General features: G+C 42.9%; 1 protein-coding gene across 2 annotated transcripts in view; it reads left to right on the forward strand.

Moving 5' to 3' along the window:
- REPS2 (RALBP1 associated Eps domain containing 2) overlaps positions 1-26,174 on the forward strand; it is a 146,259-nt gene that overhangs the window by 81,880 nt on the left and 38,205 nt on the right. The window contains exons 12-16 of one of the 2 annotated variants that reach the window (XM_083173945.1): positions 2,256-2,324; positions 9,210-9,249; positions 12,533-12,669; positions 18,306-18,367; positions 24,299-24,379. In XM_083173945.1, the coding sequence (XP_083030071.1) occupies positions 2,256-2,324; positions 9,210-9,249; positions 12,533-12,669; positions 18,306-18,367; positions 24,299-24,379 (389 nt within the window). The remainder of the gene's footprint in view (positions 1-2,255; positions 2,325-9,209; positions 9,250-12,532; positions 12,670-18,305; positions 18,368-24,298; positions 24,380-26,174) is intronic. The other variant, XM_083173946.1, reaches the window with a different exon arrangement.

The following is a 26,174-nucleotide window of genomic DNA, read 5'->3' on the forward strand; positions in this document are numbered from 1 at the left end:
TCTGTAGGCTTCTATATAGAGTAATGCCAGCCTTTTCTTGCATTACTCTATATTGTGAAAACTCGTCGATCTGGTTTTAGTGCATTATGAAATGCAATAAATACCCAGATAACAAGGTTTTTACTGCATTTCTCTTTCGTGCATCTCAACCCTATCTACTAGTTTGTTACCATAGAGGTGAACAAGGGGACGTGTTACTGCAGAGGTAAATGTGTGACTACAGAGAAGAGGGGGGGATGTGTTTCTGCAGAGATTAATTGGTTAGAGGGAACATGAGTACAAGATGTGTTACTGCAGAGGTGAGAGGGTGGTGTTACTATAGAGATGAAGGTGTTCTATTACCAGTGTTGTCGCAAGGGGGGCTGAGGAAAGACACCAAAGTGCAGAGGTGGATGCTGCACTGTAACATTACATACCCTGCTCCTGTCACAGTGTAGGAGCCAAGACACTGCAGCCTGCATCTCCTGGACCCCTTGAATTATGAAAATGGGGGTTTGGGCCATAAGGCTATTAGAATAGAATAGAATAGAATCAACTTTATTGGCCATGTGTGCTTGCGCACACTAGGATTTTTTTGCGGATTACAGTGCAGCATCAAGCAGGGGATGAAAGGGGGGGGGGACATTACATACATTACATTAAGACATTACATGCAGGGGGTACATGCCCGCCGAGCTGCACAGCGCCTAGGCAGCCATCAGCGGCGCCACTGGTCGCTGCAGCAGTCAGGTGGTGACAATATAAGCAGGGACAATACGGTTTAACACACAGGGAACACATACCCACCGAGCTGCACAGCACCTAGGCAGCCATCAGCGGCGCCACTGGTCGTTGCAGCAGCCAGGTGGTGACAATATAAGCAGAGAAAGTACAGTAATCACACAGGGAGCACATACCCGCCGAGCTGCACAGCACCTAGGCAGCCATCAGCGGCGCCACTGGTCGTTGCAGCAGCCAGGTGGTGACAATATAAGCAGAGAAAGTACAGTAATCACACAGGGAGCACATACCCGCCGAGCTGCACAGCACCTAGGCAGCCATCAGCGGCGCCACTGGTCGTTGCAGCAGCCAGGGGGGTAACAGTATGAGCACGGTATGAGGAATAGTTTGAGCAAAGACAGCAAAGTTACAGCAGAGACAGTACAGTTATCACACAGGAGACACGGGAAACACATATTGCTGAGTGCACAGTTCCTAGGCAGCCATTGCGGCGCCATCTTGAATGTTCCTGTAGAGCAGCGTGGGTGGTGGTGAGGGCGGGGGAAGAAAGAGTCAGTCAGCGAGGCCGGAAGAAAGTCAGTGGGGGGTGGGTGTGGAATTACCCGGGGCTGATGTGGCCTGCTGGGGGGTGTTGTCCTACCAGCCTCTGTGTAAATGCCGATGGTCCCCCTCCTGTCCTAGCCGGGGGGAGGGTTGGGATGGTTCGCAGAGTGAGCTGGAGCCCTTCTCACGGGGTCTGCTTGTGGTTGTGCCCGGCCCTCTGTGACCATAGGGAAGGTGATCTGCCTTCCCAGGGTGCCGCTTCTCTGATGTCCTGGGTGTCCCCCGGTGATGGTGTTGCCGGGGGCTGCAGCGCACTGCTTTCACGACCGGGTACCTCTATGGTGTCCTGGGTCACCCCGGCTGATGATGTTTCCGGGGGGCTGCGTTGCACTGCTTTTCATGGCCGGGTGCCTCCCGGCTGATGGTGTTTCCGGGGGCTGCGGCGCACTGCTTTCCAAAGTCCACGGCGCTCGCCGCTCAGCCTCCTCCTTTCTCCGGCGGCGCACACTCCTCCTCAGCCTCCGCTGCCTGGCCGCCTCGTCTGCCTGTCCCTGTCCACCCTCCGCCACTCGCTGAACGCTGCTTCTGAGGCCGGGGATGGTGGAGCTCCGTGGATGGGGAGATGGAGCTCCACGTCCATGCGACCACCCCCGGCCTCTTCCGGAAGGATTCTTCCACCTACACATAATGCCATACCCTTTTTTTGTCAGGAATATGTAACTACAGAGATGAGAGGGGAATGTGTTACCACAGAGGTGATGGGGGAACCGAATTGTGTTTTATTGTGATTTCCGTTTATCGAATATCTCCCAATGCAGCCTTTGCACCAACAATAAGCAGAGCACTTTTCTAGTGTGCCTAGATGTTTCTTTTTGGAAGAAATTATACCATTAGAATATTAAATCTAATTAATGTGCAGTGGTCAAAATGCTTATGTGTTTTATATACTACACATATAAGTAACATTTTGTTTAACTTCTGTTTTATTTCAGCTTCAAAAGAAAACGTATTAACTCATAGTATATCAACAGAACCAAAGCATTTCCCTTCCTTCAAAACTGGTAAATATAAGAAGTAAGATAATGTACAGCTAGCTATGTATGCTTTGAAAGTAGTGTATTGGCAATGCTAAACCAATTTCTAATTGGCAATGCTAAGCCTACTGCTATCAGTTTGAGACCTGGCAATATAATATTTTTCCTAATGGTGCAAATGACACCATTTTTTTATTTTGTGTTTAATTTTTAATTAAGTTTCATGCAGTCATCCATGGGCCTAATTCAAGGTGCAATGGTTACTATTCCTGCCTCACATCACTGAGGTAATGAGTTTGATTCCCACCTTGGATTTTGTATTTTTCTTGTCACAAACCATATCACTAATAAATTAAATCAGTATTACTCAAATATTTGCTGAAGTGAGTGGATGAAGGTGTTATGTAACAATTTTCTGAAATGTTTTTTTTGCATGACCATCGGGCTCAAAGAAATACAATTCCAAATGTAGTGAATATAGATTCATGTAAATTTATAAAGTAAAACTTTATAAATTTAAAAAGTTCTAATTATTTAGCTTCAACTTCATTTTCTTGTAAGCATAACACATTCATCCAATCTTCATTGACCAAATAATACTTTACAGCTATGTCCTAAAAAATGTGACAAATATCTCCAAAACCCTAGTTTCACAGGTTCCGTTCTCTATGGTGAAAAACAGGCTATTACGTCGCCACGAGTGTGTTCAAAACCATTCTGCAAGCCTTCCACGGACTGTCTTGGAGAATTTTTTGGGGGGTGTAGTATAAACCATTGGAGAGAGAGAAAGTACCAGCTAACCAGCTTCTAGCTGTCCTTTTTTAACACAACCCGTCAAAGGAAAATTAGGAGCTTTATCTCTCTTCAAGTTTTGTTAAATCTGGGCCTAAATCACCTCCACAGTGGCACTATTTATTAATCCGCAGCCAACTTTTTCTTTGCAGTTCACTTAATGGGGGAGATTCTCTAAGGTAAAAATGCTGTAAAAACCCTGCGGTAGGGGCCACGCCAGAAAAATCTGGCGATGCCCCATAGAAGCCCCCTCAACTGTGTCCGGACTGTGACCTCCTCCCTGCACTGATCCTCTTCCGGGTGCAGGGAGGAGGAGAGCCCGGCGCAGCGGCAGCAGCGGCGCCGGGTGTGGGAGGGAGGGGGGAGCCGCCGGGACCTGGCGGCTCTCACCGCAAAGGACAGCTCTTAACGCAAGAGCTGTCCTTTGCTATAATTATCGCATATGTAAGAACATATGCGATAATTATGATTGCGATGGGCGGCGAAGGGGGGCGGAGCAGGGCGGCGAGTTTTAGAGAATCTCCCCTGATGTCTCTTAAGGTGGCCATACACTACTGCGATGTATCGCAGCAGTGTATGGCCATCCGATCCCCCGCAAGCTGTCCGTGACCTTCCCGGGCAATTGCATACAGGTCCGACCTCCGACTCAGGTCCGATGCGCACATACGCAAAGAATATCATCTTTCTCTATGCTCTTATGACATTATATACAACCCTTATGTACTGTATTGCTGTACTACTAAAATAAAGTGTGGAAAGTCCTGTAAATGGGATCTATTGTTTCAGATTAACACAAATTGGGAGCCTAATAGGCATGCTGTGACTATATGGGTCAAAGGAGGATATGTTGCAGACCAGATACATGTGTACATACTAGGGCAGTTTTAATAAACCTCTTTAGTCTTGAAATTTACAGCAGGATTTAACTGCTAATCTTTTAATCTCATCTTTATCTTGCAAAGTAATTTTACAGTATTAATGGGATTTTATTAATCTGTCTCTTTAGCAAATATGCTAGACACTGTTGGGTTGCTATGTTTGAACTCTTGATTTGCACCATGAATCTGAAATAAAAATAGCTACATTCTAAATTTATAAAAGGCAAATCTACCAATATAGGAGATCAATCCAGGTATTGAAATAGCCTATTTAAGGGATAAGTATTGAACAATTGAATTGAATCTATGAAATCACAGTGGAAATCAGCAAAAATATTTTTATTGTTTTGTCATTCTGTATAAATGAGGGAGATGAGAATATATACTTGCATGCATATGCAAGCCTTACAAAGACGGTGGAATGAAAGTTAGAGCCTTGGCCTCAGAGATTCTAGGTAATTTAGTTCCCTCGAGTCCTGAATTTTGGCTATTGTCCCACTCTGATATCGCCATCTGTAGCTATAAGAAATCTTTGCACAAGCACTTGAGTAATGCTGCTAGGGCGGTGGTTCCGGTATGCTGGCATTCCTCCAACCCCCTGTCGGTCTGGGATTGGTGCCAACATCTTGATTTCTATATGACTATGGGAGATGTTTTTTTTCCGCGCCCAATAAACATTCCGAGTTTATGGTGATGTAGTTTACCTGGGTTGACTTTAAAACTTCCCCTACTATAAAGTGCTAGTTCCACTGTCCTATGTGTTTTATTGGTTGTCTTGGTGGTGGTCTCCATCCTCTTCTTTCCCCTGGCATCTCCACTAATCTCCATCTTCCATCAATGTACCGGCATTGTCAACAAACAAATACTTTGACATTAACACACTGCCGCAGGTGCCAGGAATGTTTTCAATTTGAATCTTTAAGTAGCAAATCAATTTTTTAGATGCTTTTACTGCTACTGTAATGCAACAGTAGTGAGAGCTTTCAATATTGAGCATATAGCCCGATTCAGACCTGAGTCCAGCGATCAGTGCATGCACATAGGTGGGAGAGCACTCACCATCAAATGATTTTACCCCTTTTAACAGCCACTTAGTAAGCCAAGACTCGCTTGGCGCTGCGATGACTGTGGGAAGGTAGAGGCTAATGATGATGTCAGCGGCCCTCCCGCCCCAAGGCTGGGCCCACTTGTGTTTTTGGGTGGCAATTCCAGAAAATGCTGAGGTGCTGCTTACAAATGTCCCCCAGCCATCAGTGGTTTAGGTCACAAGGAGACCCCAGGCATGTACACAGCGTACAGTGCACGTGCACAGTTATTCGATAATCTGCACTGCTTCAAATTTGCAGCACTGTGAACAAGGTCTGAATCAGGCCCATAAGTAAACAACTTAAAGATGTTGGATTGTGTTTGTGTGATAAACATAAATGCTAAATTATTTCGAAAATACCTGCTGCATGGTGTCCTACTGTAGGTCATTTCTTTCAAAAGGGTTTCTAAATGTAATACTGGTGATGTAATTACTTCATTATTTATCTATTTAAAGAAAATTACTGGAATAGGAAAGAAAATCCTAACTTCATAAACTTGATGGTCATGACAAGGAAATCTCTTTTTATGTGGGTAATTTCTAGGGCGTAAAGAATAAATACTGAAGGATTTACTAGGGGACATATCCAGTTACGCACGAGTGTGGGTAATTGCTCCACTGGAAGTTATCCTATTAGCCTCCATAAGACAGCAGGAGCCGCAGGTTAGCAGGGATTTTATTCACCTGCTACATGTGGGGGTTTCAATGAACCTGTGTGTTTTTGCCAAAAAAAGTTATTTTTTCCCCACTAGAGATCTAATTAGATGCCCTGTATAAAAATATTGGATGAAACATTGGGTAAAATCACGGAATAAACTCTTGTTTTCCGCTCTCAATGTCTTATTGCGTGTAATTGGATACCCCTCTATGTATTACTATGGCTCTACATATGCACAGAATGTGTACACAGTTATCATTTTCTTTTACACTTATAAGGAAGGCATCAAAAAGTAATAATCTGCCTAATAAATGGTATTTCTTTGCATGGCCCCTTTGAAATGCTTTCAGAAATGGCATAAAGAATAATAATAACATGGGTAGTACAGTATGCTTCTGACAGACGCAATTACAGTAACTGCTATAATTCTGTCACCTCTGCACCAGTAGAGTTGGTAACGAGCGACTTGTGCACTTCCAAAAAACAGGTCAGGCCAATGGCATTCAGAATGATTTCAGTTCCATTTGGTCGGTGGGCGGTAGGTTCACAGTAAGGAGATTCACTGTGTGGACTAATTCCAGTGCTAGCTCATTAAAATAAAAATAAATAAGCTGTTTTAGTATATATATTCATAATTATTTCTCAATTAAACTCAACTAGGAGATCTGACAAACAAGGACAGATAAACCGCAAATAAGTACAAGGTGCCTCTAATAAAAACAAGAGTATGTAATACAGTATGTAATACAGCTACTGTAGAACTACAATCAGGGCTATTTTTCAGCAGGCTCCAGCAGGAACTGAGGCCCTTATTCTAATTCACTCTTTCTGACAAAATATTTCTTAGATGGACAAAACCATGTACACTGCAGGTGAGGCAGGTGTTACTTGTGCAGAGATAATTAGATTTGGGTGGGGTTTTACACCTTCCTCACCTGCAGTGCACATGGTTTTGTCCATCTAAGAAATATTTTGTCAGAAAGAGTGAACTAGAATAAGGGCCTCAGTTCCTGCTGGAGCCTGCTGAAAAATAGCCCTGACTACAATACACAGAATTCTCCAATAGCAGTTCTCATTTGTTACCTGTAATTCTTCTTTTTGGTATGTTGCATCAAGAGCCTCTTGGGAAAAAAACGAATAACTATGGCTAAAGTAAACTTTTCTTGAAATGTATTGATTAAGGGGGATATTCAATCACGGGTCACCACTGTTGGTCCCTCCCTACAGCCGTGACTCTGGCCCATTTTTGTTTTGCTCGACCGCATATCTCCAGGCGGGATTCATTGTCCTGCCTGCCCATTGGCGAAAAAAGGGGGGGGGGGGTGCCCACGTAAATGGCCTTGGATTGTAGAGATTCATCCGTGATCGCGACAATTCATGGCCATTCTGTCAATTTGCCTTGAATAGGCGCCCGCCGCTATTTCCCCCGTCGGAAATATCTGAATATCCCCTTCTGTTTCTAATCTGTTTTGTTAGCTAACAAAGCTAAAGACATAAAATAATTTGGAATTACTGCTTATATGGTCCCTTTGAGATATTAATGGCCCACTTAAAGTTTACATCAAATAGATCAAAGCTGGGAGAGAGATAAAGTATAAACTGGTCTGCTCCACAGGCTTTGGGGTCTATTTACTAAGATATAGAATGAGTTAAAGCACCAGCCAATTATCTCCCAACTGATTGGTTGATACATTATAAATCTCGTGCAAAATATTTGGGTACTCTTTACCTAGGACGGCGCCCATCGCGGGCATCGCGTCCATCGCATGCACTAAAGTAACGGGTGCGACGCGACCGACGCGATGCTCGCGATTTCCCATAGGGATCAATGTTAAATTTTTCAATGGACGCGATTTTTCAGTCCATTAGGAACCCTTAGCAGTGAAATGTTCCCCACAATTGTTAACGACACCCCACGATCCACGCGAACCCGAAGTGTGGCGAGCGCAGCGAGCCCGCGAGGGGCGGCGGTACGCGTCCTCCGACCTTTTCATACCCCCACTATCCACGTCGGCGTGGAGTTGAGAATAGAATAGTGTGGCGAGCGCAGCGAGCCACCGAGCCCGAAGCGTGGCGAGCGCAGCGGATACCTGTGAAGCCCGCGTGAAGGTATACCGTCCCCTCGCGGGGCTCACTGCGCTCGCCACGCTTCGCTCGCCACGCTTCGGGCTCGGTGGCTGCGCTCGCCACACTATTCTATTCTCAACTCCACGCCGACGTGGATAGTGGGGGTATGAAAAGGTCGGAGGACGCGTACCGCCGCCCCTCGCGGGCTCGCTGCGCTCGCCACGCTTCGGGTTCGCGTGGATCGTGGGGTGTCGTTAACAATTGTGGGGGACATTTCACTGCTAAGGGTGCCTATTTGGGCTCTGTGGCCCATTTAACATTGTTTCCTATGGCAAAATCGCGGGCATTGAGGCATTGAACTGAAAAATCACGTCCATTGAAAAATTTAATATTGATCCCTATGGGAAATCGCGGGCATCGCGCCGGTCGCGTCGCACCCGTTACTGTAGTGCATGCAATGCCCGCGATTTTTTACACCCGATGACCGCGATGGACATCGTGGGCGCCGTGCTAGGTAAAGAGTACCAATATTTGTTATACTAAAGTTTTATATGTACATATAAAGTTATGTAAAGCTTTGGACAAAGTTGATTATATTAAGATTGAGGTTAGTATTCTATTTCTTTATTTTAGTCTGAACTAGAAAGTTTAGGGATCAACTACACATTTGAAATTCTAGACATTTTTTTTTTAAAGAATAGTGGGTACTTGTGTAGTTTCACGGCGCCACTAGATCGTATACGATATCGCATGCGATTTGACATCCAATATCGCATATGATATCATATACGATTTACTATCCATTTCATTACCCCACTATCCACTAGGGCGTGGAGTTGATTTTATATAGCGTGGCGAGCGCAGCGAGCCACCGAGCCCGAAGCGTGGCGAGAGCGCAGCGAGCCCCGCGAGGGGACACGGATGTTGTTTCAAAGCAACTCACCGATATCGCATGCCATTTGCATGCAATTCCATCAAATACATTCCGTGTACCCTCGCGGGGCTCGCTGCGCTCGCCACGCTATATAAAATCAACTCTACACCCTAGTGGATAGTGGGGTAATGAAATGGATAGTAAATCGTAAACGATATCGTATGCGATATCGGATGTCAAATCTCATGCCATATCGTATACGATCTAGTGGCGCCGTGAAACTACGCAAGTACCGAATAGTGTTTTTAATTCAGGGTTGCTGACTTTTTAAATCTCCTCTACTCTCTGATGTATGGCAATCATAAAATATTCTCTGTAAGTGATATGGAACATCTCAGCTTTATATAAACAGATATTTAGAAATAAATTATATTTCTGGTGAATGAGGTATGGCAAAATAAGGTCTGCGAGTGAAAGAGTTTAAGTGATAGGCTATAGTAGATTGTTTTGATATTACTGATGGGTAATTTATTTTAATTTGTTTTGTGTTTGTCAGCTTCTCACCAGGAACCCTACAAAACAAGGCCAAGATCTAGGTAAAGTTTTGAATATTTATACACATATTATGAAATACGTCAATAAAAATATTATGTATACAAGTAGTATATGTACACAAAATTTACACTAGATTTTTTATTAATCACTAAATTAAGTTAGAGAATTGCGGTAAGTATATGTCAAGTGACGCTGTCACCACAAATCTGAATCCTTATGATAAATTGGGTCCGTTAGACTTAAGACCTGTACACACCGGGTGATTTCAGGGCTATTTCTAAGGGATCTGAATAGATTGCTTAGAAATTAAGCACACCTCGCTCCATGTGTATACCCAGTGGCGGATTCAGGGGGGAGGCACCTGGGCATGTGCCCCCCCTGTCATTTTATTTTGTAGCTGAGGACCAGGGCTTTCCAACGAGCCCAGCCCCGTGTCTCTAGCCCCCCGGGAACCAAAGATATCGCCTGGCAAAGCTGTAACGTTTTTTCCCCATAGGATAATATGGGACCCGGCAATTCCGACCCCCACCTAGTTCCGACGGCTGCCAGATCCCCCCTGGCATCACAGAAGCTTGTGGTTGATCTCATTCAATTCCAAATCGCTGGGCCTTCAATATGATACCAGTTCATATCGGTCAATCGGTTCCAGATATATTGCATGTAAACCGATTTTTTATTTTTGAAATGTAATTTCATGGCTGTTCATGTTCTTTGATGGCAGATTTCTCTGGAACCAAACGTTTCAGTTTCACTGGACCAAAATCATTCAAAGCCCACTCAAATCAATATGATACTTGTCTCATGTAAATGGGTCAGTTGGTTCCGAACATATAGCCGGTTAAATGAGATAACTGGTTAAAGAGGGGGAGGGGGGGGGGGGGGTTCTCTCCCCCTCACACCAGAAAATGCAGGGACTAGGCTGGTGTAAAGGGGGCCAACCTGGGAATGCATTTTCTGGTGTGAAAGGGGTATTATTTCAAATAGCCGGGACCTGCAGTGCTCTGAATACAGCCAGGCTCTGCCACTATCAGTGGCTATCACTTCTGCCTGGCGGCGGCTGTCCCCCATTTACCACGAGCATGTATTCTCCCTTGGCAATGAGCATGTAATCCCACATGGCAACGAGCATGGAACCTCTGGTAATGAGCATGGAACCCTTGGCAATAAGCATGTAGATAAGCAGCACTTATGTAGCATAATTTTTAATAGGCATTATGGTGTTTGGCATAATACATACATAATACATAATGGACATAATGGCATGTAACTTAACGTGTAATGGACATTATGGTGTAAATGTTTAATGCGCGCCTTTGATGGACAATGTCCCTGTTTATGAAGCGTATTGCGAATTTTGGCTTAATCTGTTTGGCATTATGTGAATTCTGGCTCAATGCGTGTGGCATTATGTGAATTTTGGCTCAATCCTAGTGGCATTATGTGAATTTTGGCTCAATCCGTGTGGCATTTTTTGAATTTGGATCAATCTGTGTGGCATTATTTGAATTTTGGCTCAATCCGTGTGGCATTATGTGAATTTGGACAAAAACCATGTGGCATTATGTGAATTTTGGCTCATTCCATTTGGCATCATGTGTAGGGGCAAGTATAGTGGGGTCTAGTATTTTGTTGCATAATGTGTAGAAGTTGTATATAGTGTTGTACACTACACTCAAGGATATGCCCATTGTTGAGTGGCCACACCCCGTTTTCCGGAGCGCGCACAACTGCATCCTTCACTTTTATTGCCATGGTGGGCCTGCGTACTTTAAATGCCAGGGCCTATTTTTAATCCCATTCCCACCCTCTCTCTGCCGCTCTCTTAGCATGTACACTGGCACCACTAACATCGCCCCTCCCCCACCTAAACCCTCTTTTATCATGGTGCCCCCCCTGTCATTTTATCCTGGATCCGCCCCTGTGTATACCCCCAGCGATGGTGATGCATGGTCCCGCACATTTCCACCACCTGACTGCATGCAGTCAAAATCTAGTCAGATCACCAGTGTTCTCACCAGAGAACACTTGATCACACAGATTGCTCATGGTGCTTCACATGTGTGCCAGCGATGTGTGCTGAGCAATCTGTGCTGAAGCACATCGCTCAGCACAGGGAACCCGTCATCCTGTGTGTTGGGCTTTAGATAACAACATCTCTCACACTAGAGTGTTTTGGTCCAGTGGTACTTTTTATGATTGCAATACTCATTTAGGAAAGCGGGGAACAAACAAGGTTTAGAATGTTGCCAATGAAAAAAGCTAACTGCCCAGTACATAACCTTTGGGTAAGATGTATAAAAGCATGGAAAGAGATAAAGTATCAATCTATCAACTTCTAACTAGGATCATAGAGAGAGGATCTGGGTCTGAGTAATGTAGTGGCCGCACCCCTGCAAAATGACATGAGAAAGCTGCATGTGCAGTGCCACGACCGGCACAGAGGAATATCTGGGGGAGAGGGTGGGGGCAGTTATTGTGATCACTCACCCTCTTCGGAACTGCAGGTAGAGGGCACTCCTGCCTCCCTAGATCCGCAGCTCAGAACACAACACAAGCCCGTGTAATTAGTAACGCTGCTCGCTACTGCTCCGGTCACTTTATCGCTCTCCAAGATTTTAAAAGTCTCTCCTAATAACTGATAGTCTATTATTATGATGAACGAGAGGCTATATTCAGCTGGGTGGAGGTTGTTAGGTTGACAGTGTTTAGGTCAACGGTCAAAAGTATGACCCCTGTTGGTGGACAGTCAATAGATCGACACATGAAAAAGGTTGAAATGCATTAGGTCGCCATGGTCAAAAGGGTGACATAAAAAGCCGACATGGGAAACAGTCAGCATGAGTTTTTCACTTTTTTTGTGTCTATGTTGACACAGGATGACATGGACACCGTATAAGTTCACCATGTCCCCTTGCTTGGCTCACTACCATCGCCATGCATCAGGCACGGTGCCTCACTGCACTGGGCACACTATTATATTCTCCCTCTATGCCCACTGGGATGGTAGGGTATGAACAAGTCATTTATTCAGGAAAAACTTATGTTGACCTTTTCCATGTGTCGATCTATTGGCTGTTGACCAATAGTGGTTGACATTTTGACTGTCGACCTAGACCTAATGACCACCTACCATTCAGCCAGCCCAAAATATCATATAGAACCTTGAATGGATCTTGCTGAATATTACATGAATTATTACATAATCCTACATGATAGGATACATATAATGAAATATGGTATAAGACATTTTTAAGGTTTTTTTTTTTTTGCAATTATACAAATCAAAAAATTGTCAGTCATTTACCTTACTAATTATTTGCCCAGATCCTACTCCAGCACATCTATTAAAGAAACTATGAAGAAAGTTGAAGAACCTCCCACTCCACCTCCAAGGCCGCAGAAAACACATTCAAGAGCTTCTTCCCTGGACTTGAACAGAATTATTCAACACCACTCTCCAGGTAGTTATAGCTTCATTTACTTTCCGAAAACATCTAGATGTACAATACATACACATATATTTTCCAGACCACCTTCTTGTTAACATCTTATGCTCACTGGAAAAATGGAATGAGCAATTTATCAGACTACTATCACTAACTAACTATTCAACATTTTTGTAATTCTTCATGTTGTCTTAACCCCTTCCCGACATATGACGTACATTTACGTCATATGTCGGTTGGGGGTGAATCAAGCCAGCTCACGGAGTGAGCTGGCTTGATAGAGAGCAGGTAATGGCTGTATATTACAGCCATGTCCCTGCTCTCACGGCCACGAGCGGCGAGTTCGCCGATCGCGGCCGTTTAACCCTTTAAGCACCGCGGGCAAAGCGCCCGCAGTGCTTAAATAGCTGATCGGAGGGGGGGCGCCCCCCTCCGGCGCCGATCGGGGCCCCCCGCAGCGCGATCGGAGGGTGCCGATCGGTTGCCATGGTAGCCAGGGGTCTAATGTAGACCCCTGTGCTGTCCGTGTATTCATACCTATTACATCCTGCCTCAGGCAGGATGTAATAGGAAGTGAAAAAAATCACTACGTTCAGCCATAGAGCTCTATGGCTGAACCTAGTACAGGCGATCGCGCCCCCTAGTGGTCAAGTACACTAGGGGGCCTTGTAGTAAAAGTAAAAAAAAAAAAAAAATAAAGTTTAAAAATAAAAAAAAAATAATAAAATATTAAAAGTTCAAATCACCCCCCTTTCCCCATTTCCCAAATAAAAATAAATAAATAATAAAAAAAATAAACATATTTGGTATCGCCGCGTTCCTAAAAGTCCGATCTATTAAAATATAACATTAGTTATCCCGCACGGTTAAAGGCGTAAACGGAAAATAATCCCCAACGCCAAAACTACGCTTTTTGGTCGCATCGCCTACCCAAAAAAAAATAGCTAAAAGAGATCAGAAAGTCGCCCATATCCCATAATGGTATTAATTAAAAAGTACACTTCAGCCCGCAAAAAATGAGCCCTCACCCAGGTCCGTAGGTGGAAAAATAAAAAAGTTATAAGCCGCAGAACATGGCGACGCGACGCAAATTCGAAAAACCGTAACATTTTCTATTTTTTTTTTAGTGGTAAAATGTAACGAAAACTATATAAGTTTGGTATTACCGGAATCGTAACGACCCATAGAATAAAGATAACCCATCATTTTAAACGAACTATGAACTCCAAAAAAACCGTAACCAGCGCAAAATTGTGGAATTGCGTTTTTTTTTTTTTTTACCCCACATTGAATTATTTCCTGATTCCCCAGAATATTATACGGTATAGTAAATGGTACCATTAGAAAGTACAACTTGTCCCGCAAAAAAAAAGCCCTCATGTGTCTATATAGCCGGAAAATTAAAAAAGTTACGCTTATTTGAACACAAGGAGGAAAAAAAAAAAAAAAATTACCTTAAAAGGCAATGTCGGGAAGGGGTTAAATGCTTTAACTTTTTACCAATACTTAAAACAAACAAGTAATATAGCCAAATAGGCTTTATATTTCCTAAAATTTAAGTAAGACATGGGGTGAAATTTAATAGGATGAGAGATTCAGAAAGTGAGAGATTTGGTAAGAAATCTCCAGAGTTTTTTTTTTAAAGCAGCAATCATGTACACTGTAAAATCAAAGGGGGTTATTCAAGTTCCTTCAGTCCTCCGTGCATTGGTGGATTTGCAAGGCTGCCAATTTGCTGCCTTGCAAATCAACCAGAATAACCCCCAAAATGTTTTTGAGTGTAAATGATTGCCGCTTTAAAAAAAAAAAAAAACCTGGAGATTTCTTACCAAATCTCTCACTTATTATATGTCTCCCATGATGTTCCATCAGATGCAACCTCAGCTTCCTAAACTGGAATTGCAGTGGTATAAAGTCTTTGCTTGTGCAGAAGCAGACAGCATTCTTAAGCAGGAGCAGAAAATCTTAGATCAAGCAGCCAGACAAGATTACACCATAATTTACTCTGTAGAAATCAGTAGTTAGCTTTAATTCACCTTCAATTAACATAATTACAAAGGGTTTAGTAGAAAAAGACATCTACATTGTGTAGGAAGTACTGTATATAGCAATATCCTGTTATTTTGAATTGTGCAATGCATACTAGCAGATTAGGGTGAGTCTTCCAAGCCACATTACATTTTATTGTACTATACTTGTCTTTATTATTTGGAAGATAACTCCTGCATATATTACTACAAGAAATAATTATGTTTAAGGGAGGATTAACTATAGGTCAGTTTTCATAAAATGTTTCAAGTCAATTGCTTTGTCAATCACCAACTTTATTAGAGGTAAATTGATCTGTAACCAGTCGGTTTCCCAAACCTCCCCAAGAATCGACATGGCAATTCTCACTTTCCCCACTATTAATTAGAAAATGGGGTACTGACAGACTTAGTAACTTTATGTGGTATGCAGTAAAATATCTAAATGGTGTTGCTACTTTGAGATACTTGTTACTACTTTAAAATCCTTGAGATAAAAAATAAATACATAAATGATAATACAGGTTGAGTATCCCGTATCCGAATATCCGTTATCCGAATTATTCCGAAAACCATACTTTCCAGAAAGTGGAAAAAAAAATTGTTTAGCTAAAAACTCACTGGGGACATATGTAACAGCATTACTGAGGACATGATATGTAACTGGCACTATATATGTACAAGAAAATGATTGCTTGGCATTCAAATTCAATATCTGAGATAGTACACAAATTTTGTTTCATGTTTTGAAACCTTGTTTTTTGAACAAATAAAATATATTTCTGTGTATTTTATGTGGTAATAAAATATATTTGTGTTTATTTTATGTGTTTATACAGCATAAATGCAAGATACTTCAAAATACATCATTAAAATATTCCAAAATACGGAATAATCCGGTATCCAAATTCTCCTGGTCCCGAGCATTTTGGATACGGGCTACTCAACCTGTAATAAAAAAATATTTGCATATACAGAGCTGTTCTTTTCATTGGCACATGTATTTGCAGTGTGAAATAGTGTCTACTGCTTGTTGGAAACCAACTTGTAATAATAGACCATTGGAAAGAATGAGAAAGCTCTGCGATAATCAGCCTTCCCTATGCTGCGTCAAATAAATACAGTCATCTATTTCAGTGTAATGTATAAACCATGGTGTGACTTGTTGGACAACCATATTATTCTGAGACCTTGTAAGTGTCAAACGGCAGGTCCTCAGACACTCTTACCATACCTGGAGCTGGTGATTTACTGGCTGGCAGGTCTCTGAGAGGGATTCTGTGATAGGGGATTCTGGATGCTCTGCTGTGTGGGCCAAATATAATGCCTTCTAAACACTAAGAGGTCAATATACAGTATATCTCCATGCGAAGGATGCTGCTGTCATGGCATGTAAACTTTTAGTGCCCTATCCGCAGATTTCTACTTGACTCGCTATAGGGCTGCATACAAAAAATGTCAATGGTTTGCAAGTGTGGCATATTTTCTCATTTACTTGCACACAATGTTTTCGCACATGGATTGACCCCTAAGTGTGGTGGTGAGAATGTCTGCTAGGGGGCACCAGCCAAAATTTTGCCGAGGGCACCCAATTTTCTAGGTCCAGCACTGCTCCTCAGCCTAGTGTTATTCTAGACCTTCCTGCTCACATACCTCCCAACTGTCCCGCTTTTTTGGAGACGTTCCCGCGTCCCTCCCACGGCCGGCAGTGTCCCGGTAGTTGGGAGTCCCCCCCTGTAGTCCGTGAATAGACGCTGTGCGCATGAGCACAGCGTCTATTCTTTCAGGCAGAGGGCTGGCCAGCAGCCTACAGAGCTGCTGGGAAAACCATTTGCATCCTGTCCCGCGATAGCCAGCTGAAATGTTGGGAGGTATGTGCACATATCCAGAAGACAGTACTGATTGTAGAGAAGCATCACTAGTTCACCTATTCCAGTGGTTCCCAAATTGTGTGCCTAGGCCCTGGGGTGCCCCGGGACAATTGCAGGGGTGCCTTGAGCTGGTGGTCTAGGACTAATGCATATTATTTATGGTCATTGTGATAGGCAATGTCAATGCTGGACTGGTATCAGTCAATCTGCATCTATGTGAACAAACAGAAGCGAGTCCTGTCCCACATTGCATAACTGAGCCTAAAGCTGGGTACACATTAGCAAAGAATTAGCTATAATCGGCAGTGCCATGAGAGAACGACATAGGGTATACACACTGACCAATATCGTTCATGATTTCTGTCAGTGATGCCACCTGCCCCCCCTCTCCATACATGAAGTTGCGGATGATATTGTGATGTTGAGCTGCACGGACAGACAGGGGGCGTCCTTAATGACCCGTGGCCACGTGCATCGTTAACAATTTTGAACATACACACTGGACGATATGCACACAATATCGGTAAAAATATCAATATGTCCATATCGTTAACGATATATATCGCCCAGTGTGGACCCAGATTTAGGATCACATATAAACACAATTTGCTTAATTAAATTTTTATTTTATTTGAAATTTCGAAATAAGAAACTTTTATCCTAGGGGTGCTGTGAATAAAATCCTGATACTTTACGGTACCGTGATTCAGAAAACTTTGGGAACCACTGCCCTATTCACTCACTCCATGTCTAACAAGCCCTGCCAAGTGGCCGTAGTCCAAGCCCAGACAAATTCACAACCTGACAGTAATCTTTTAGATGGAGTAGACTGAAAAATATGCATTATTATTTTGGGCACCAGATTTCGTAATGAAGTTTCATATAGAATCCAATTTCTTACTTTGGCGGATAGTTGTTGAAACAAGAATCACAAACATTTTAGTTATTAGCACTTTCACCTCCTCCATTTTGGGTACAAGAATTCTAAAGGCCCCATACACTACTGCTACTTATACGAGGGGAGCTATCGCAGTCAATCCATCTTGAACCTCCCGGGAGCTCCCTGGCTGCTGGATCGAATATGATATATCATACAGTATGTAGTCCCATTGAACGCCTGGTGGTTCCATGTCACATTACATTGAGATAAAAACCACTTGAACTCTAACTTATTTTGGGTGAAATGATAAGCTTCAAGGTTCTGCTTACCTTCAAGAAAGATGAAAACAATGTACCTGAACTAATTTAATCTACTACTCTATATTTCTTGTATTATTGTATTGTTAAATGCATGTGTCTGCACTATTAACCATTTGAGTGTCAATGTTGCTGTGAGAGATCCTCAAAAAATATTTTTGGGTGCATTATTTAACAAAACTTCAAATAACTGACTTGGCTGTATTTGTATTTATTTATACTATGTGTATACTGTGTGTATACTGTGTGTATACTGTGAGCGGCGTTGGCATTTTTAGCGGATATTTTGAGGATCTCTCACAGCAATGGTTAAGATCATAATATACTAAGAGGAACATACCCAGATGATTATGAAATAAAATAGCTTTGCATAAGTTTACATCAGTTTTGCATCCGCTCTAGTCTACAATGGGTGTTTTTTCTACTATTCAGAATGAATCAGGTGCAGGCAGAGAATGCACTGTGTTGGAATCGCACTGCCTACAACATTGCCTGGCTGAGAAAAGTACACCTGTCCCCTCATATAAGACTAATACTGTTTTCTGGTTTTCTATAGCTCTTCGGGCTGGATGGATACCACCTCCACCTGCTCTGCCTCCAAGACCTTGTGTGTCACAGGTACAATAAGTCTTACTAATCAATGTAAAAGGAATGGCACTTTTTGCAGTTTGTGGCATGTATTCAATGCCGGTGCGAGCGGCCGGCGAGGGGGTTAAACTGCGAGGATCGCAGAAAACCAGTGATCCTCGCAGTTTAACCCCCGCGCCGGCCGCTCGCACTATGCAACGTTCCGGGGGAATCCTCGCAGTCACAGAACTGCGAGGATTCCCCTAAACTGCGAGAGCCGCGGCTAGTGCAGCAAACTCGCTGTAATTAGCCTCAATTCTCGCAGCTTTTGGAGGCACATACGCCAATTCTCCCTCGCTCAAAAAACGGAGCGAGGGGGAATTTGCGTATGAGGGGGGTCAGTTGAATACTGACAGGGTGAGCGGTGACTGCGAGCAAAAAGTCCTGCTCACAGTCACCGCTCGCCCACGGCATTGAATATATTCCAATGTGTCCAGTTATATTTATTATATGTGTACAGTATATTCACAATGGGCAAAATAAGTGAGTGACCGTTGGCTACATATAGTAACATTTTGTGTACCTGTGGTCCTCCCAACATGAGTCATTTTCCACTTGCTAATGATGACATTACCAAAACACCAGATGCCAAATTGCAAAATGCTGTGCCACAGCTGTTACACTCTTTATAAAAATGAATGCTGCAGTTTCCCCAAATGACCTGACCAATACATTTTTAATAAGTTTACTGTTTGTAGAAATATCATCCTCATAAAATTCTAAAACATGCATTTCTACCCAATCCGCAGATAATGATCACTACAAATAATCTTCCATTCTTTATTGGTGTAGCGGCTACTACAGGTGAATACCACTGACAATTAGCTTTGAGAGCAGTGATGGGAAACCTTTGACCCTCCAGCTGTTGTTGGACTACACATCCCAGCATGCCTTGCAACAGTTTTAGCATGGCGAAATAGCAAAACTTTAGCAGGGCATGCTGGGATGTGTAGTTCAGAAAAGGCTGGAGGGTGAAAGGTTCCCCATCACTGTTCTAGAGGTTCCCCATCATGCTTTTGGCACTACAATTACTTAGTGACCATATAGTGACCAATAACATACAAGACCTGTGTTTTTAGAGGATTAACACTCAGATGGGAACATGATTAGAACCTGTCTTTTTAGAGGAATAGCACACAGATGGGCAAAAACATGTTGCACTGCAGGAGCAGCATATGTAACATGTGCAGAGAGATTTTGATTTTAGTGGATTATATTTTTTTCTATACAGGGTAAATACCGGCTGCTTTTGCATGTAGCCCACAAATGTTAGACATGTTTTTTTTTTACACTGCAATTTAGAGTTCAGCTTGAACATACCCCACCAAAATTGATTTCCCTCTGCACATACTAAATATGCCCACCTTCAGTGCAACATGGTTTTTGTGTGCTTCTTACTTTGCTTACAAACCGGAATAATGCGCATTATTCTCTTTACTTCAACGCTTAAATATGCCTTAGCATAAATAGTTATTTCTATTAAATAAAGTAGATGTATACACCGCTTAAGCTGGGTTTCACCCTTCAATTTCATTTGACATTATGTTAAGAGTTTGCATATGTACTATAGCTCAAATAATTTTTTATATAGAATACTAAGCTGTGAGACATGCGCTAAAGTGGTAGCAAATCTTGACACAGTGGTTAGTAATTATCTTGCTGTATGCTTATACTGTGTGCATGGGCGTAACAACAATGGGTGCAAGGGGTGCCATTGCTAAGTGGCCCAGAGGCTTAGGGTGGCCTGGAACCTGGATCAAAAGTTGCATACCAATTCCCCAGATTTATCTGCTAAGACATTGAGTTGAATCCATTGCCTATCCTGAATTGTATTACATTAGAGTCTCAATTAAAGGAGTGTTTATTGAATGTAATAATGGTGAGGGGTCATGGTAATGTGGCACAATATCAACTGCAGGGCACTGTAATGTGTCAGCATCTGATCTGCTCATTGTAATGTGGAGGGCACTATACTCATGTTACATAATGTGGCACAATATGAAATGGAGGCATGATATTGTGGCATAATATAAACTGGAGGGTACGCTAATGTGTCACGGTTTGAACTGGGTCCACTGCAATGTGGCATAATCTAAACTGGGGACACTGTATGTTATAATGTGAATGGGGGGGGGGGGGGGGTCCTGTGTAGCATAATGTGTACTGACAGTCCTACAATGTGAAATCATGTAAGCAAGTGCACTACGATCTTTCATAAACTAAGGCACTACTTTGGGGCATAAAATAAATTAGAGCACTACTATGGGGCATAATAACTACCTAGGGCACTACTATAGCTCATAAAATGAACTAGAGCACTTTATTATGGCACATAAAATTAATAACTGCTGTGAAGAGGTCACTCTAGAAGTTTTAAGACAGGGGCCCATGTTGCTGTGGGGCCCACAAACTTCTGGTTATGCCCCTGACTGTATGGCTGCTAAAAACCTGCTAAAGCATAACATAATAATGTGTTCAGTATTGGTTTAATTAGTTTTGCAATTTTCTTAGTCATATAGTCTATTCTATTTATAACACATCCTCTTTATGTGTGATGGTTAATTGGAATGATATATTGTTAACATTTATGTGTTTGTTTTTTTCTTATGGCAAAATCTGAATTCAAACAGTAACCCACAATTCTCATTCATCCGTTTTATGGACACTGAACGATAGGGTATAGGGCCTCCATTAACATATTGGCACTGTAATATCTTTTGTACTTCATTCGCTTGTATTATTTATTTTTAATTCACTGAAATTAGACTCAGCTGGATGATCCCTTCCTCTGGGAGGGGACTATTGACTGCCCATTTTAATAGTGATGGGGATACCTGTGCTATGGTCATGCCATCACCTAACTAGAAGCTGCAGAAGTCATTGTCAGGACTTTGGAGCCTACTACTGTTGCATGTAGTGTTGGGTGAACAGTTAGAGCGCCGCCTCGGGTAAAGGTAGCCTCATAGTAGAATTTTCCTGTGCATTCAGGAAAGGTGCCATTTTTACATTTTTAAGAAAGTTGCTTGTTGTTAATGACAATTCTGTATTTACCACAGAGGCCTAGTCTTGTGCGGCCTTTGCTATTTTCTTCTTTGTAAGGGATGTGAGCACTGTTTTCTTTCTTTTCTGGACCTTCCACTAAATTCCAGTTTTCCTTATTTTTAAGAAATGGTTCATTATTAAGGTATTAGCACAGTAATGTGGATAGTAGAAATCAGGGCAAGGATGGGAGAACATGTTGGGATGCTGAGGCTCTTAGAGGAGAGAAGCGTCAGGTGTTGTGCGATACAAAAATGTAATATATCAAAGTATAAATATAATTCAGGATGGAAGTATTTGGTGTAATGAAAGAATTTCTACTACAGGTACATAAATATATAACACAAGAAGAGGGGGAGAAGAAAATGTAAATGTATTAGAGAAAGGTGGCAAAGTCCACGGAATATTCTGTCAGCAGCTGTGGTAGAGGCTCACACAGTACAGAAAATAAGGACTGCTTTTGTTAAGACTTAAGATTAGAATATATAAAATAAAAAAAAACGGTACTCTTTACCTAGATGGGCGCCCGCGATTGAAATCGCGGGCGTCGGGGGTAAAAATCGCGGTCATCGCGGGTAAATCGCGGGTACATAAAAATCTGCTACCCGTGATGACCGCGATTTTCCCATAGGGAACAATGTTAAAAAGGCTGATTGAGCGCGATTTTCATGTAAAATGCCTCAATGCCCGCGATTTGGCCATAGGAATCAATGTTAAATGGGCCACAGAGCCCAAATAGGCACAATTAACCCTTAAAATGTCCCCCCAATTTTTCAACGCCACCCCACGATCCACGCCAACCCGAAGCGTGGCGAGCGCAGCGAGCCCGCGAGGGGCGGCGGTACGCGTCCTCCGACCTTTTCATGCCCTACTATCCACTAGGGCGTGGAGTGAGAATAGAATAGTGTGGCGAGCGCAGCGAGCCACCGTGCCCGAAGCGTGGCGAGGGGACGCGGATACCTTCACAGGTAAACGCGTCCCCTCGCGGGCTTCACAGGTGTCCGCGTCGCCACGGACACCTGTGAAGCCCGCGAGGGGACGCGTATAACTGTGAAGGTATCCGCGTCCCCTCGCGGGGCTCGCTGCGCTCGCCACGCTTCGGGCTCGGTGGCTCGCTGCGCTCGCCACACGATTCTATTCTCACTCCACGCCCTAATGGATAGTAGGGCATGAAAAGGTCGGAGGACGCGTACCGCCGCCCCTCGCGGGCTCGCTGCGCTCGCCACGCTTCGGGTTGGCGTGGATCGTGGGGTGGCGTTAAAAAATTGGGGGGACATTTTAAGGGTTAATTGTGCCTATTTGGGCTCTGTGGCCCATTTAACATTGATTCCTATGGCCAAATCGGGTCCATTGAGGCATTGAACAGTAAAATCGTGTCCATCGGGCCTTTTAACATTGATTCCTATGGCAAATCGGGAGCATCGCGTCGCGGGCATCGCGGGTACATTTATGGCCGGCCGCGACGCGACCGACGCGATTTCCATGTTTAACATGGGTTTCAATGGGAAATCGCGGGCATCGCGTCGGTCGCGTCGCGGCCAGACATAAATGTACCCGCGATCACCACGACGGGCGCCCATCTAGGTAAAGAGTACCAAAAAAACTCACAGTGGTAAAGGACTGACTAGATGAACCTATACTTTATTTTCTCTAATCATCAGTATAGATAGTACAGGACTATGGGGTTTATTCTAGTTCATTCTTTCTGACAAAATCCTTCTTAGATGGACAAAACCATGTGCACTGCAGGGGGGCAGATGTAACATGTGCAGAGAGAATTAGATTTGGGTGAGTTTTTTTGTTTCTGTGCAGGGAAAATACTGACTGCATGATTTTACACTGCAATATAGATCTCACTTTGAAGAAAACCCCCACCCAAATCTAATTCTCTCTGCACAAGTTACATCTGCCCCACCCGCAGTGCACATGGTTTTGTCCATCTAAGAAGGATTTTGTCAGAAAGAATGAACTAGAATAACCCCCAATATTATCTGTGTGTGGTACTGGTTGAGTATCCCTTATCCAAATAACCATTATCCAAATTATTCCAATTTTCTTTTTCTTTTTGCTGAAATCACTATTGAGGACATCTGTAATTGCACTGCTGGGGATGTAACTGGCACTAAATATGTGCAAGAAATTGATTGATTGGCATTCAAATTCAGTTCCTGAGATAGTACACAAACTTTGTTTCATGTTTTGGAACCTTGTTTCATGCACAAATAAAATATGTTTGTGTGTATTTCATGTGTTTGATGTGTTTATACAACATAAATGCAAGATACCTCAAGATACATCATTGAAACATAAAAATATTCTGAAATACGGAATAATCCGTTATCCAAAATTCTTCTGGATAATGGATACTTAACCTGTACTCTCTCAGAAACTATGACATCATCACATGACCTGAAAGATTAATGGCTTAATCCAGGCATTCCCAAACACAGTCCTCAAGGCACACCAACAGTGCAGGTTTTAGTGATAGCTAGGCTTGAGCACAGGTGACTTAATTAGTACCTGAGTGATTCTGATTAAGCCATCTGTGCTGAAGCCTGGATATCACAAAAACCTGCACTGTTGGTGTGCCTTGAGGACCGTGGTTAGGAATGCCTGGCCTAACCTGTCCAATTGGGCCACTCATATTTGTGGTCAAATTGTAAATTAATCAGATTGGTTGGTTCCCGAGAATGCACCTGTGTGATCAGCTACAGCGTGTGACATACACTGCATCAATAAGCAACAGTAAAATACAGAGCACCCACAGCTATGATACTTTAAGCCATTATGTTACTAATGCATTACTAGTAATATTTAAGCCATTACATGACTATACTATGATAGAATCTAACATGAAGTATTGTCCTCCGTATATATTGCCAGATTCCTTACCAGGCCACTAACACAGAGCAAAAGATACAGATACAACAGCCAACTTTTGCAGGCTTCAAATCACAAGACCAGGTATAGTAAATGCATTCTTTATTTTAATCACCTCTGCCTATTTCTATTTTTATTCCATATATGTATTCCTTGAAAAAAGGGAGTGATCTGTCAAACAATAGGGGTTATTCAGACCTGATCGCACAGCTGCAAATTTGCAGGCAGGCCTATAATCGAACGACTGCACATGCGTACAGATTGTAGCATGCATGCACAAGGCAATAAAATCCAGCGTCTTTCCTAATCCCAAGCCATTCACAAACTGATTGACATCAAGCCAGCGTTTCTAGGGACATCATGGGTTGCAGCCATAGAAGCAAATCAGAGCTGTCAGAAAGCCGATCAAAGTCCAGCTTTAGGTTATCTAGCAGGAGGGAATACGTCAGGAAGACCATTTTTCAACCACTAAGAGGAGCCAGAAGAGTCCAAAAAGGGGAAGGGGCTAGAGCAGGAGGGGAGTCTTTTAACTGGGCTTGCAGGGCATGCCTAAGTTGCAAATAACAAAAGAAAAAAGATTGTGGTAAATCAAATTCTTCTTGTAATTTCTAAAAAGATTTCAAAACCCCATTCAGGTACAATTGCCCAGCAAGCGAACTCCCTTGGAGACCCGCAACTGCTTTCCCGTAACGGTTCGCAATTCAGGCAATTGATCTCACAGGGATACCTCTGGGTCTATATCAGAGAACCTAACCAAGGCTTGGGTTCAACTTTATTGCCTGAGAAGGGGGAATAAAGGGGGACAGCGAGGAGGCAATTTTTACCCCTAGTAATAACTGTATCGGAGTGCACCCAAGAATCTATTGTCAGATAAATGCGGCATGTAGTGAATCCGGACTGGGATCCTGAACCCACAGCCGGAGATGTGTGAGCTGCGCAGCACAGTAATAAAACCTTAAGTGAGGGAGCGCCAGGCCCCCAGCAACTCTACGTCTAGTCAGTGTATCAAATTTAATCCTGGATCCAGTATGTCTTTATCAAATTCATGAGCATCCATATTTTTTTTGCTCAGCTCCTTCTAATCCTTGCCAGTTCAGACAAAGACTCAGTGACATTATATTCTGCCTAGGACTTGTAATCTCCACCACCAACATATTTTTCCAAAGGTAAATTTCATTGTGCACCTCTTTTTTTCATTATGTGCTCTTTGGAGCATTGGTAGCTTGTTTTGTGGGTGCTCAAACAAACCAATCATTTCAGCCACAGTCATAAGGCAGACCCTGTCTCCAAAATGATTGGCTTGTTAAAGTGTACATGTCCTGTTTATATAACATAAGGGCCCAAGGAAAATTCCATCCTCTTTTCTTTGCATTATGTGCTCTTTGGAGAATTTTTTGGGCACAGTGTTTAAAACTGCAATCCGGTCTGCCACTGCAGTGCCACTCCTATATGTGCCACGTGTTTGTGTCGCCCACTTGTGTCGCTTAGTCATCCAGCTACCTTGGTGCAACTTTTTGGCCTAAAAACAATATTTTGAGCTGTTAGGTATTCAGAATAGACTGAAACTAAGTGGAAATTAATGTTATTGAGGTCAACAATACTGGCTGAACAAAGAAAAAATAAATAGTAGTGTTTATGAATTTTTCCCCAAAATCCAATATGGGTGGCTTTGGCAAAACCAATCTAGATCCAAAACACAAATGGATATCCAGATCCAACACCAAAATACAAAACCAGAAAAGTGTCCAGTGCACATCCCTAGCAAAAAGAAGAGTATTTTAAGAAGTTATTTGAGATTTCTAAATACAGTAGGTGTTGTAGAGGGCAGGGAAGGAAACTGATTAATGAGTGATGCAGCAGATGTATAGAAGAGAGATCG

The sequence above is a fragment of the Crinia signifera genome, chromosome 2, assembly GCF_055691185.1.
Source record: "Crinia signifera chromosome 2, ASM5569118v1, whole genome shotgun sequence".
In the NCBI taxonomy this organism is placed as follows: Eukaryota; Metazoa; Chordata; class Amphibia; order Anura; family Myobatrachidae; genus Crinia; species Crinia signifera.